Source organism: Zingiber officinale, chromosome 10A, assembly GCF_018446385.1.
Source record: "Zingiber officinale cultivar Zhangliang chromosome 10A, Zo_v1.1, whole genome shotgun sequence".
Taxonomy (NCBI): Eukaryota; Viridiplantae; Streptophyta; class Magnoliopsida; order Zingiberales; family Zingiberaceae; genus Zingiber; species Zingiber officinale.
Window position 1 is genome coordinate 64,971,450 of NC_056004.1, and position 15,286 is coordinate 64,986,735.

The following is a 15,286-nucleotide window of genomic DNA, read 5'->3' on the forward strand; positions in this document are numbered from 1 at the left end:
TGATATGCATAGTAATGAAATTAACAAGTTGCATTAATTGTGTTCCTCATTTGTTTCGGTTAATCACTACCTGATTACCTAATACCTGTTTGATTGATTATTTGTTTTGCATTTCGTATTGTTATGTACCTGATTACACATGCTCATAGGGGTAGTGATATAACCATGCTTCACCATGTTCAGGACCTAGGTGTGATACCTTATCTGATCTATGCACCCTTTATATGATTTACTGACTATGGTGCACATTATATATGTATATAGATTTGGTTCAGTATATTACCATGCTTAGTGTCATGCACCATTCACATGACTGCATGCTGTGTGATAGATTGCTCCATTATTGTCGAGCACATCGCCAGTTTCATCACTGTTCGGTGCTCCGTTGTTGACGCTCATGGGTAGCGTGACGCAGCGTGGTAGCACGTCAGTTTGCTCTTCCGGTGCTCCGTTGGTCCGCTTATGGGTAGTGTGACGCATCGTGTAGCACGTTAGAGATCCCTCCCCGTCATAGTGTACCGGGAGATGAGAGCATTGCGCTCCCCCATTTATGAATTGGGGTAGGAGTATGTGTGTACTCCGACAGCATCCCGTTCACTCGGTCACTCATCAGGGGTAACGATGCAGAGTGCACGGTCGTCACAGCCCTACCCACTCGGTCCCACTTTTGTTGTGAGTTGGCTGACTGGCGTCAGGGGTGACCATGATATTGGCATCATATACATGATGCATTTATTGCTTGTGTTTGTGTTTGCTGCATTTATATGCTGCATATTGTTTGGACACCTATGTTTGACATGCATACAGGATTTCTATACCACTCGGACTGTTTGTCATGATACCCAGGTCTTGGTTAGTACAGTTTCGGTTTGCATTTACCTTTATTTTATCAGGAGACTGTACGCATGATTAGTGCTAGGTGTTATTTCCTTACTTTGCATATCAATTGTACCTGCTGAGTGTTGGACTCACCCCGCCTCCATTATTGTTATATTTCAGGATGATGCTGTCAGGAGAGAGTTCTAGTTGTTGGTCCCCTGAAGACCCTGAAGACTTATGGATCTTTTGGTTTTGTTTTGCTTCTTATTTGACCATGTTTACACTTAGTTTTGTTTGATACCTGGATATTGTATGGATTGTCCTTGTTTATGGATTTTTATTCGATATGTTTTACTACATGCCTGGACGGCAGAAGAGGTGAGTTTGTTGGATTTGTGTTTTATGAGTGTAGTGGAGTAGGAAAAATCGGATTTGAGCTTTACGAGTGTAGTTGAGTAGGGTTGATTTCGAGTCAGAGTATTATTGTTCTGTTTACTTGTTATATAAACTGCGTGGAATGTCTGTGATTGTATTTTATTTCTGCTATTATTCCAGCCACATGTGGCTGAGGTATGTGGATATGTAGAAAGTTTCAGATTGTCCGCCGTACAGGGGAGATGCTACCGAAATTTCTTCGGACAGGGACTCCTTCGGGGCGTGACAATTTAGTGGCTCTCACTTGGTTACCAGGATTCATAAACTCTAATACTTAAGCTTGGAGGTTTAGAGTTCGAATCCTGGGGGAGGCAAAAATCCATTGACCAGGGGTGGAAAGTCCTAGTGAGTAACGGCACGGCTAAGGGGCGTCGGTCGACGACATTAGAGGTCGCCAAATGGGCCGACGGTCGACGACATGAGAGGCCGCCAAATGGGCCAAGAAGGCCGGGTCATTACAATCTATGTATGATTTTATAATTATGTAGTATTGAAATTGTCAGAGTTATTTATATTTGTGTGATGTTGATAATTATATGTTGTCAACATCACATCCTAACTATAATGCGTAGTTTGTATTGTAAATACTCTTAATAGCAGCACACACCGGTGCTACAAATTCTCTTAACTACAGTTTGTACGCGTGCTTCGAATGCTCCTAACCGCGGTGCAGTGCGTGCTATGAATGCTTTTAAATGTAGTGCACAGTGTGCCCTGTCAATGTATTATGACTTTTAACAACTTGTAATTATGCAACATACGATGTACACTGCTAATAAAATAATTGCATGCAGTAGAAAATTAAATTTGTTGTAATGCCTGATCGACTCAGAAAGCTTATGTTCGTGAGTTCATCCACTCCAATCGATTGATCTAATTGATTGGTTAACACCAATCAATCCACCAATCTATTTGGAGACCTTTTATGGACAACCTAATGAACAACAATCAATTAGTGAAGATACATTGAACTGCCCAATCGATTTTATGACCTTCTGTGTCTGATCCTTGATTCAACAATTGATTGATCTTTTATAACAATCGATTGGCGAACACTAATCAATTTTCCGAATCAATTTCAAACCATTCTACACACAACCTAGGTGCATCTATCAATTGGTTTTCATGACAATCGATTCTATCCCTTTCTATGTGCGATTCTAGGCGTCCCAATCAATTGAACCTTAGGGCAATTGATTGGTAAATATCAATCGATCAACCCAATTGATCTGGGAGCATTATGTGCCAAAATTTCCACTTATCAATCGATTGGTGAATCACCAATCGATTGGTAACTGAAAACTTGATTTTCTTAATGCGATTTTTTAGCTAAAAATCCTAAAATTGTGTCATCAATCACGTTCTTCATGGATAAAGCAAAACACTCAATTACTAGGTTAAATCCTAACCTATCCATGCTATCTTCGATGGATATGCATCAAGTTTGCTTATCCATATGGAATCTAATGCAAAATCGATGTATATTTCAAGAAAGGAATGTAAAATCCATATGCAAAATTGACGGAATGCAAAATCGATGATAAGCTAATCCTAAGCTCTAATACCAATTGATAGGATTGCGATACATTGAAAACAATCTATCTACTGCATCAATTACAAGATCTAACTATCATCAATCTTTCAGGCTAAAATCAAAATCGATACAATGACTATCAATGGGCTAACTTGAATCCATCGCTAATGTCATCGTATCGCTTACTTATTATCGGAAATCTTAGAAGTACAATGGAAGTCTTGCACAGGATTGAGCTAGCAATCCAAGATTCTTCTTAATGGGGGAGAAGAATGTAGGAGAGGAGAAGTCAATTTACCATGCCCTAATTGAATTAATTCTCTTCTTTTATATATCCAGCATAAAACTTATCTCATTAACAATCTATCAATATTAATGAATAGGATTATTAGATTTACATATTAAATTAACATCCAATATATATTAAACTCCCTTCCTATATAAAATATTACATCACTTAATTAGGATTTATTTTCTTAATAACAATCAATCGTGTGTGCACTAACCAATTGTAAGCCCACGATTTAAGCCCACTAACGTGGACTTAGTCGTTATTGCAACTATAAAAACAATTTAATTATGTATTTTTTTTAATGTTCATCCAGAGGATAGGATGTTCTTTTGAAATTATGTGATCGAATCTTTCAAGATAAATAAATATTTTTTAAAAATTATAGTATTTTGTAATATATCTTCTCAGTATAATTTTTCTTTATATATATTCCAGTATAACTTATTTTCGACTGCTACCACTGATCAGCAAGAAAGGAATAGTGATAACTTGAATACGTCACCAGATCTTTTGGTCCATAAGAAAATAAATTAGGGCATGGACCACTTCTAATTATAGTTGGATTATGATCATAATATGATCATAATTAGTTGTGATCCTTTCTTAAGTTTATCGTCCTAACTAGATTATACTTTGAGCCAGAGCGGGGGGCCTCTGGTCGACCGGAGGCTGCTGGAAGTGAGCAAATATCTAGGTTGCCGGGAGCTAAACAGGGGCAACTTTCGACCACCCGTTCTGACCCAAACTATAATTTGATGGGGACAATGAACCCAATAAAAAATCGCAACCAATTACAACTAGATCACAACTACGATCCGACTATAATTAGAAATGATTTATCCCCTGCTCTACTTCTTTATGATCCATCCGATCAAGAGATCTGCTCCCCTTAAACACTTATATTTAAGACTAAAGGGAGGTACCACAAGTAATAATCTCGAAATACAAATCTCTTATGTTTTTCATGAAGTTTGATTTTCTATAAATCATCACCAAAATCTTTTCCAAATCAAGACCAGTCTAATTTATGAGTAGAACGTGTAATTCTTCGCAGTAACGATGATCTCTCGCAATCCACCAATTGGAGCCATGATCATCAACAGGACTCCAAGAACTATGCAGATCTGAGAAAAGCCAAAACAATTTAATATTGCAACTTCATTCTCATAGCGACTGATGTGCAATTAGATGCCCTTGACTTGCTTACCCAATTAGTGATCCAAGATAAGCTAAACCTTCTTGGTTTATAAATAGCAAGCCACATGATGCAAGGAAGCTGGAATTATAATTGCAATATATCAGATGGTTTCTTTCATGCTTGGGAAAGTAGTGGGCACTCACGAAGTATGTGGTCGGGGCAAATGCGAGGCCACCAAAGAAAGAAAGTAGTCCTCCGAAGAAGGGGAAGGTCATGCCAAAAAACATGGTAAATGCTGCAGTAGTCGACAACCCAAGAAATCAGTCTGCTAAACGAATTTATGAATGAGAAATTAATGGAGGCTTACCAACATAAGCACTTCGTACGATTAGGCGAAGAGTTAGACCAGGAGGAAAGCGAAATCTTTTAACCAGTACCGTTTCCATCATGTCGAACACAGGCATCGCATAAATCTGCATGGGTAATTAGCAGAGTGCATGTGTGATGAATCGAGGACAACTAGGAGTGATGATTTAGCGAAAATCATGTCACCTGGTAGCTTCCGATAACGTGGACGCAGACCATCATGTTTGCCATGGCAATTAGCCAGGGCGGCTTGTCTAGAGAGATTAGGATGTTGTCGTCGACAGTGTTGCCGAAGGCCCAGTAGCCAACGAGAGCCACAGGGAAGTAGCAGAGAGCCACAAGAACGTAGGCAAAGATCACGCCCTTCCACATCGGAATCTTGGAAGGCTTCTCGGGAGTGGAAGGCATGGAGGCTTGGATTTCCAACACCACATTGTGGCCAGCATACGCAAATGCCACATTTCCCAGCGCTGCCAGGAACCTCAGCACAGTCCCTCCTGGTGTATGAGATGCGTAACCATATTCCACATGCTCCTGCTTTCCCTTGCTCAATGTAGCCCCCCATACAATGGTAGAGTAACTAGATTGATTGTAGTATAATAGCAAGGAGTTAGTTAATCCTTTTCACCTTTTCAACATTTTTGGTGGTTTAATTTGTTGATCGACCGTGGAGTTATTTTATGGAGTACCTGAGAGACATGACTGCAGCCGCCAGAGATAACCCAGAAATAGAGTTGAAGTTGGGTAGCTGAGAGAGGACAAAATGCACAGAGGCGAAGATCATGATGAAAAAGGTAAGCTTGATTTGCTTGCAGTCAGGGCAGACGACGTCGTGGAACTTCTTGAGGGATGTGCCGCCGGTGACCATGTAAACGATGCAGACGCCGACCTCCACAACCAATTGCTGGGGAACAACGACATAAAGACCGAGTTTTTCGCCGAAAACATATTGTCCCAGTTCGTGGTATCGATCGAATCGCCTCCCAGGAACCATCTCGTGCATCTCTACCATTTGCCACAGAGTGTACAAGGTCACAACCCATGATATGACTAGGACACCAATACCGGGACCCCTGCGATCCTCAATTCGAAAAATGTCCTCATCATCTCCAACTGAATTTGAGAAGAAGCTCTCTGTTTTGTTCTTAATTAATTGATCTTAATGAAAATAAAATAAAATTATCAACTACGTTTGTGCACTCTATGTATGTACCATCCAAGTTCTGACATGGCATATGGCAAACTGAGGACGCCAGCTCCCACCATGGCGGTGACGTTGTGGATGGCAGAGTACCACCATTTGGCGTTGCGTGAAGAGGTGATGGGAAGCCAGTCATCGATCGTCCGCTCCTTCTCGCTCTGCAAATGAGGAGAAACCATATGATTTAATTAGTGGGCCCAATTAATTATATTTATTTTCTCTAACCTCTGTCAACTTTTATGGATACAGTGTCACATCGCAGGCTTGTTCAACTAAAATATATTAATTATAATTTTTTTATTATTTAAAAGTTATTATTATTGATCAAATAATATAATATATCTAGAAAAATTATAGCCTTTTGACAAATTAGGTTAGACCAGAATCTATCTCTTTATATCTTTCAACTATATATATAAGCTATTGCTTATAAATACTACATCTTCTTGCAAATATATAACTAACATACTGAAGCTGATTTTGTATATGAGCATAATGCTCAATGGGTGATCGACCTTGGTTCCCCATGTCAACTTTTTTTTGGAACAAAGGATCTCCTAAAGGAAAAGCATATATCCAAAGCAAATGATCTTGGACATACCAAGACTTTGGCTATACTTGCACTCCAGCTAAATTTCAATATGGAAAAAATGAAGGGAGAAGGAATATGCACCAAAGGAAGAGGATGAGATGGACTTATTTGCCAGTTTGCTCAAAGAAATTCCAAAGAAATTGCTCAACTTGTCATTATTTTATGAAAATTAATAGATTTGACTTAATCAACTCTACAAGATATTATATTGAAAGATTTTTTTTTTGGCCCAATTTTTGTGTACTTAAATGTAAGAACCACAAAAAGGACATGAATTAATTAATGTACACACTTAGATTTAGAAAAGTCAAATTGACTAGGATTGGAAATGGAAGTATCTTAATGTAATTTGTAATTGTATAATATAAACTATACAGTTTATAAATAAAATTCTATAGTTCGATTTATGATTTTATTAAATTTGGGTAAGTTTATAGATGATATAAGATTCTAGTAACATTACTTCATTAATGATACAATATTGAGATAGATATTAGATTTTCCAAATATAGATATATAGCAATATTATTAAAAAGTGTTAGATAATCTTAAAACATGATATTGATCACTTCTCGATACATGCTATATATATTACATGCTAATAATAGATTATCTCACACCTAAAAACTAGATCGGATTCTCTTTTATCAAAATCTCCTATCCTCGTGTCTCACTCATTGCCTTAGCTCATCATTGACGGTCTCGGGAGGTCGACCTTATCAAAACTATACCCTAGGAGGAAGGTGAATCTAGAAAGATCGTCGTCAGTATAATCGGTGTCAGAATCCGGTAGAATCTAAATAGATTTCCCTCTAACGTCAATCTGAGCTCCTACTTAGATCCGGCCTAATTTCGTCGTCGATCGTACCGACGGCAATTCCCCTAGGTTCACCTTCTCCTCGGGATATAGTTTTGTTCGGTCGGACTGTCGGACATCGCTGACGATGAGTTGGAGGCGATGAGTAAAATATGAGGATAGAAAAATATGGGACAGAGGATCCGATTTTCCTAAAAACATATTGATATTAAAAAAACACATGAGTAATGAGATTGTTAGAAAATGATTCATTGAATATGACTTATTATGTAAATTTATCTGTATGTATGAGGGGAAACCATTTAATTTTTTAGCTCAATCTCAGTTCCCAAGAACCATTTAATTCCCAAGATCTTGAAGCTATATATTTTCTTCCTTTGTGTCACATCACACGCTTGTTTAATTTTATAGATCACCGGAACCTTTAGAAACTGAAGAATGAGAAAGCATTATCATGTAAAAATTTTAAACTTTTTCATATACCTATTTGGCTTGTGGGCATCATAATAAAAATTTATTATTTAGAATTTATGATTATTGACCAAATAATATAGTATGCATGCTAAAAAAATACTATAACCTTGTTAGACAAGAATTTATCTCTTTACATCTTTCACTAAATTCTACTGTTGCCTATAAATATTCCAAAATCCTCTTCTTGAATAACCAACATATAGAAACAAGATAATTACCTGATTTTGTAGGAAGGCATCGATCTCAAGGGGTGATCGAGCTTGGGTCCACATGTCAACTTTCTCAGAATGAAGAAGGATATCAGATATCCTTCTTGTGCTCCAACAAGAAGGATATCAGCATCCAACGAACTTGGATATACCCAAAACTTGGGCTACTTGAACTCCAGCGGAATAGCAATATGAAAGGAATGCAGAGCAGAGGGATGTGCACCATTCACCAGAGGAAGATGATGGGATGCATTAAATAGACTTCTTTGAAATTGATAGAGTTGACTTGGACTAGTCTACAAGGTTATAAAGAAATAATATTTTTTAAATAGCTCTTCTTTGAAAATTGATATAGTTGACTTACACGAGTCTACGAGGTTATAAAGAAATAATATTTTTAATGCCCAACTTCTATGTAATTAAATGTCAAGAACAATATATATTTTTCATATGTTACCTTAAGCATATAATATTGTCATCTTCTTCTGCCGAAGGATTATGCTAGATGACATTTTAGATTTAGGAGCACTTTCTCAAGTATTGAAAATCATCTATAAGAACAAATTTTAATTCAATCAATCAAACAATACACTAAGTTTTGATTTGATTGTTATTTTATGGATGTTTATTTGGTTCTTTAGTTGTTGTCTAATGCCTAGGGAAATTGTAAACAAAAATAAGTTATCCATAAAGCTTAGTCTACGGAAAGTTTCTACATACTTGGACTACAAGCTTAAAGTACGTACACATCTATAACTACCTCAACAAATTTAACTTTTCGTAATACATAATTATTCTATCCTTAGCGCGCATCACATGTTACACAACTGTAAACTATTAAAAGTCATAAGACATTGACAGCGTGCGCAACATGTTATGATTAAGAGCATTCGTAGAATGTAGTGTGTGCTACCATTAAAAGCATTCACAGCTGATACGGTGCATAATGGTAGAGTCCGGTCGTCAAAAGTCAAGGGGACGTATATAAAATACGGTAACAAAATAGTAATTAAATAATAAGGTTATTTGAGAAATAATCTTATTGGAATTTTTAGTAATTTTTAGAATTTTTTTGAGAATTTTTCGGAGCCCATATGGCGTATTTTGAGGAGATGAAATTATAGACTTGGGAAAAACCTGTTTGGAATACCCAAAGACGGGAGTTGATTGAGGAATTTAACTTACTTAGCTAACCTACGTTTAATTCTTTTTATTTTCTCTTCCTCCACGCCGAACTCCTCCTCTTCCCCTCTTCCTCTTCGACGAGCTCGCGCCACCGCCACCTCATCTCCCAACACCACTTCCTCTTCTCTCTTGTTTCTTCTCTTCACCTCTCACCGCCCTTCAATGACATCCCGTGCCCTAGCCATCTCCTCCACTGCCGCTCTCCCTCTCGCCACTGCCCAATGCCGTCGATGCCACCCGAGGTTGCACCACCCTTCGTCGATTGCCGGGCATCAACGCCAATCCTCTCCTCCTTAGATGACAACCCCGACCGGGAGTCGATCGATGCGTGAGCTGCCACAAGCCTCGCTGAGTCGTGCCCTAGTCACCGATTCACCGTCGTCCTCTACGTGACGTGTCTCCGACCAGCAGATCTCTTCCTCCCTAGCTGATCATGGTCGGAGACCAGACCTTCTCCTTCGATGGGCGCTCGGTTCCGATTCTTGGTTGCTGGTGGTTAGTTGCAGCCATCGGATATCTCTTTCTGCTATGTAGTGAAGCTCCGGCCAGAATCCCTGTACTGGCTAGAATCTTTGCAGGCATTAGCAATATGAAGAGAACATAGGGATCAATGGATAAGTGGTTAGTCCGAGGTATGTGGATTTTGAATTTGGTCTTGTGCTTAGTCAAGACTCAAGAGTGGGTTGATTGTGCTGTAGGATGATGGAAGAGGGAGATCAGCAACCTCACCTTGCATTGGCTACCAATTCTTGGTAGCCAACATCACCGACTTTGGTTCATCAGTGGTGCATCCAGATATGGGGTCAGTTTTTGAGGTAATTTCATTTCTACGTTGGTTTGGAAAGATTGAAGGATTTATGAGGAGATTTGGTTAGCAATTCATCATGATATAAATGAGCAATTAGTTATCTTGGGTTGGATTTTCAGATGTGATTAAGGTGGATAAATTATGCATGTTTGATTCATGATGCTTAGTAATTGATGAAATTAAATTAGATCGGTTATTTGATTACGGTTTTGGTTAGGATGTGCATAATATCTAATTAAGGAGATATGATCTCTTGATTATAATGAAGGGATGAATTGGAATTAAGGTCCTGTTTCGATTATCATTTATGTAAATTGAAGTTTGTGATAATGCATGAAGTAATTGATAAATCTGTAAATTAATGGAGGTTGTATCTGGAGATTAACATGATTAATCTGATATCCATGCCTGTTGGATAGTTCTTGTTAGCTAGAGCCCTAGAGCCAATCATTTGATGATTGTATTTTGGACTTATTGTATCATATTCTATATATAAATAAAAGCATTTGGATTTTGGTTATTATACTTACTTGTATTGGTGCCAAATAAACTAAGTATAATAATGTCCTTGAGTAGATGGTTCTCACCTATATCAATCGGTTAGTTGAACCGATAGTGAGATGATATAGGGAACACTACTCTAAATCATTCCTAGTCGAGTATTAACATTCAGGGACAATGTTAATGCAATAAGACTAGCATGTAGGTCAACTTGATGACTTGATCTCACAAGTCATGGATATGGAGATATCAAGTTGACACATGGGTATGCATTGGAGATATCAAGTTGACACATGAGTTTAGGCGCTGTTGGATCGCAAAGGAACCCTCGCGATGGTTAGATCACGGGTAAGGGCGCTGCCCCTGGCCCCGCAAGGGGATCCGTTCCGCGATTGCGCCTGAAACCGCTAAACGGGATCGCCGGGAAATTTTATTCGTAAAAATTGTAAAAAATTAATTTTAAAATTATGAAAATATATAATTTTGAATTATATATTAATTTTGTGATAGTCATGGCCCAAAAACCCAATATGATTGGATTGTGTTGTAATTCATAATACGGTCTGCGTGCCGTTATGTGTTTGCGCGTGTTGTATATTTTTATTTTTCCGCGACCTGCACGTCGTGCCTTTCTCATATATTCTGGTTGTAAATTAGATTTAGACTCGAATGTAACTCGAGTTTCAAATTGTAATTTACAAATTGGAGCGGTGGAGGGTCCACACGAGACGGAGTTCCGAGGCGGGTACGAGCAACACAAGGTGGTCAAAGGGAGGAGCTTGGAGAAGCTGTTGACCCTAGGTTGACCATTCGATCTTCTCATTGGCTGGAGAAGATCATAGTGGGGCCATGACTAAATCACAAATAGATTAATTAGTTAATTGCTTATGTATATGATGCATGTTTAATAAGTAATTAATTAATTAGTGCCTTACGATTAGATTAGATCTAAGTCGTGCACATGATGCACCCTTGCGATTAGATTAGATCTAAGTCGTGCATAAGATGCATCCTTTTCGATTAGATTAGATTTCGATCGAACCAACTCTAAATGCCTAACCGTGCCGTGATACCTATCACTACCTCGATCACATGTATTGTTGAATCTGCCAAAGCAGAGCAATACATATTATCTTGGTAGGGTACGGAGGGACAATCTTGGTCCCGCCTATCAACGCATGGGTAAATACAAACTCAATTAGATTGAGTATTCCTAGTTGCTCGGTTAGATCGAGTCAACTATAGACATTCTTCCAACGGTTGGAAAAGATAGGTCAAAATCACATCTATATTAACTCTCGGGCGTATTAGCCAAAGCTAACTCGAGTTTTAATATAAATGCGGATATTGATTTTATAAACAAGAGTTGCATAGAGATGTAATTGGTAATCGTTACCTACAGATCATACTAAGCCTTGGGCGTATTAGCCAAAGCTAACTCAAGGGTTAGTATGATGTGGATCTTGTCCCACAAGAATTATAGAATTCAGTGGGAGCATCATTTAATTAAAGGCCTAATTAAATGATTTTAAAAGAATATGATATTTATTTCTGCAAATTTTCTGTTGTAGATAACCATGACGTCGAATACGAACTTTTTCTCCCTGCGTTCTGTCCGGAAGAACAACGGAGCAAATTTCCTGGACTGGTACAGAACTTGAGAATAGTTCTCACCCAAGAACGTAAACCGTTCTCGAGCAGCCCATTCCGGAGGCACCTCCCGCCACTGCCACGCGAGCTGACCGGGATGCTTACAAGAAGCATCAAGATGACGCATTAGATGTGTCTGCCTAATGCTCGCAACCATGAACTCGAGCTTCGAAGCAACATGAGTTGATGTGTGCTTACGATATGGTTGAACATATTCGCCAACTATATCAAGGACAAGGTGGCATCGGAAGAGGAACTTCACAGATACCGAAGATCTTAACAAGAAGAGAAATAAGATTTCTACTTCAGGTATAAATGTTATAGAAGTCAACTCTCTATTTCTTCGTCGTGGGTATTAGATACTGGATGTGCTTCGCACATTTGTACTAATGTACAAGCACTGAGAAATAGCGAGCATTGACAAAGGCGAGATAGACCTACGAGTAGGCAATGGAGCACGTGTTGCTGCTATTGCTTATTTTCTATCTCTGCCCTCTGGGCTTATACTAGAGTTAGACGATTGTTGTTATGTGCCTACATTAACTAAGAACATTATATCAGTTTCTTGTTTTGACAAGAAAGGATTCTCGTTTATAATAAAGAACAAATATTGTTCTGTTTATTTAAACGATATGTTCTATTGTAGTGCACCTCTGATGAACGGACTCTATATTCTAGACCTTGAGAGCTCTATCTATAACATTAGTACCAAGAGGTTCAAATCGAACGATATGAACCACACCTATCTCTGGCACTGTCACTTAGGTCATATAAATGACAAGCGCTTATCCCAGCTCCATAAGGATGGTTTGCTGGACTCATTTGATTTTGAATCATATGAGATATGCGAGTCATGCCTACGAGGCAAGATGACCAAGACTCCCTTTAGTGGGCACAGCGAGAGAGCGACTGATTTGTTAGGACTCATACATAGTGATGTATGTGGCCCTTTCAATGTCGCTGCTAGAGGCGGTTATAGATACTTCATCACATTTACTGATGACTTCAGTAGATATGGTTATGTGTACTTGATGACACATAAATCCGAATCCTTTGAAAAGTTCAAAGAATTCAAGAATGAAGTACAGAACCAGCTTGGCAAGAGTATTAAAATACTTCGATCAGATCGAGGTGGTGAATACTTAAGCCATGAGTTTCGTGACTATTTAGCTGAGTGTGAGATTCTATCCTAACTCACCCCTCCTGGAACACCACAGTGGAATGGTGTATCTGAAAGGAGGAATCATACCCTATTAGATATGGTACGATCTATGATGAGTCACACAGATCTTCCGACAAACCTTTGGGGCTATGCTCTAGACACGACAACTTTCATTCTCAACCGAGTTCCATCCAAGGCTATGATAAAGACACCATATAGGATATGGACTGGGAGAGATGCCCAGGTGTCTTTCATGAGGATTTGGGGCTGTGAGGCTTACGTACGACGTCAAGTCTCAGACAAATTAGGACCCAAATCCAACAAGTGCTATTTCATCGGATATCCCAAGGAAACTAAGGGATATTACTTCTACATTCCCAGTCAGCACAAGGTAGTTGTGGCAAAGACTGGGGTCTTTCTAGAAAGGGACTTTGTTTCTAGAAAGACTAGTGGGAGCACGTTCGATCTTGAAGAAGTTCAAGATGCGAATACTAGCACTGAAGCCTCGATGGAAGTTGAACTGGAACCACAAAGTGTTGTGGATGATGTTCCACATGGATTTGAGGAACAACAACCAGTTCAAGTAGACATACCTCTTCGCAGGTCTGATAGGGTGCATCGTCAGCCTGAGAGATACTCGTTTCTCTTGTCTGAGCATGATGACGTTGTGCTCATAGAGGATGAGCCTACCACCTATCAGGAAGCTGTGATGAGACCAGATTCTGAGAAATGGCTAGAGGCCATGAGACACGAGATGAAATCCATGTACACCAACCAAGTATGGACTTTGGTTGATCCCCCTGAAGGGGTAAAACCCATTGGGTGCAAGTGGGTCTTTAAGAGAAAGACTGACATGGATGGACTTATCTATAAGGGTCGCTTGGTAGCTAAAGGTTTCAAGCAGATTCATGGTATTAACTATGATGAAACCTTTTCTCCAGTAGCGATGTTTAAGTCCATTCGGATCATGCTTGCTATTGCAGCCTACCATGACTATGAGATATGGCAGATGGATGTCAAAACCGCGTTTCTGAATGTAAACCTGCTCGAGGATGTGTACATGACACAACCTGAGGGTTTTGTAGATCCACAGCATACTAGTAGAGTATGCAAGCTGCATAGGTCCATTTATGGACTAAAGCAAGCTTCTCGGAGCTGGAATCTTCGATTCGATGATGCAATCAAACAGTTTGGTTTCATCAAGAACGAAGATGAACCTTGTGTCTGTAAGAAGGTTGTAGGGGATATAGTTGTCTTCCTTATATTGTATGTGGATGACATACTACTCATTGGGAAGGACATCCCTATGCTTAAGTCTGTCAAGACCTGGCTAGGGAGTTGCTTCTCAATGAAGGACCTAGGTGAGGCATCCCGCATTCTAGGGATACAGATCTATAGAGATAGATCTAAGAGATTGCTTGGCCTAAGTCAGAGTACATACATTGACAAGGTACTCCTACGGTTTGCCATGCAGAACTCCAAGAAGGGATTTCTGCCGATGTCACATGGCGTGAGTCTTTCGAAGACTCAAGGTCCCTCTTCTAGAGAGGAGAGAGACCGCATGGATCAGATCCCTTATGCCTCAGCCATAGGATCGATCATGTACGCCATGCTATGTACTCGACCTGATGTCTCGTATGCTTTGAGCATGACGAGCAGATACTAGTCAGATCCAGGTGAAAGTTACTAGATAGCGGTCAAGAATATTCTTAAGTACTTAAGAAGGACTAAAGAATATTTCTTGATATATGGAGGCAGTGATGAGCTAGCTGTAAAGGGTTACAGTGATGCTAGTTTCCAGACCGATCAGGATGACTATAGATCACAGTCGGGGTTCGTATTTTGCATTAATGGTGGTGCTGTCAGCTGGAAGAGTTTGAAGCAGGATACAGTAGCTGATTCTACAACAAAAGCCGAGTACATTGCTGCATCAGAGGAAGCAAAGGAGGCAGTTTGGATCCGCAAGTTCATCACTGAACTTGGGGTGGTTCCTAGCATTGTTGACCCCATTGAGCTCTATTGTGACAACAATGGATCTATAGCATAGGCGAAGGAACCTCGCTCACACCAACGGACCAAACACATACTACGGCGCTTCCATCT

General features: G+C 39.4%; 1 protein-coding gene across 2 annotated transcripts; it reads right to left on the reverse strand.

The window, feature by feature from the left end:
* Positions 1–4,009: 4,009 nt before the first annotated feature.
* On the reverse strand, positions 4,010–8,093 carry LOC122028217 (lysine histidine transporter 1-like). Of its 2 annotated transcripts, none has more exons than XM_042587248.1 (8): positions 7,887–8,093; positions 5,798–5,943; positions 5,274–5,657; positions 4,771–5,164; positions 4,586–4,691; positions 4,422–4,513; positions 4,288–4,356; positions 4,010–4,204 (listed from the first exon to the last, which is right to left on the reverse strand). In XM_042587248.1, exons 1-8 carry the CDS (start codon positions 7,938–7,940, stop codon positions 4,106–4,108), a joined length of 1,344 nt encoding a protein of 447 aa, XP_042443182.1. In that variant the 5' UTR covers positions 7,941–8,093; the 3' UTR covers positions 4,010–4,105. The 2 variants fall into 2 exon arrangements, with proteins under 2 accessions (XP_042443182.1, XP_042443181.1); XM_042587247.1 differs by having other exon boundaries at positions 5,274–5,718.
* Between the last annotated feature and the right edge of the window lie 7,193 nt (positions 8,094–15,286).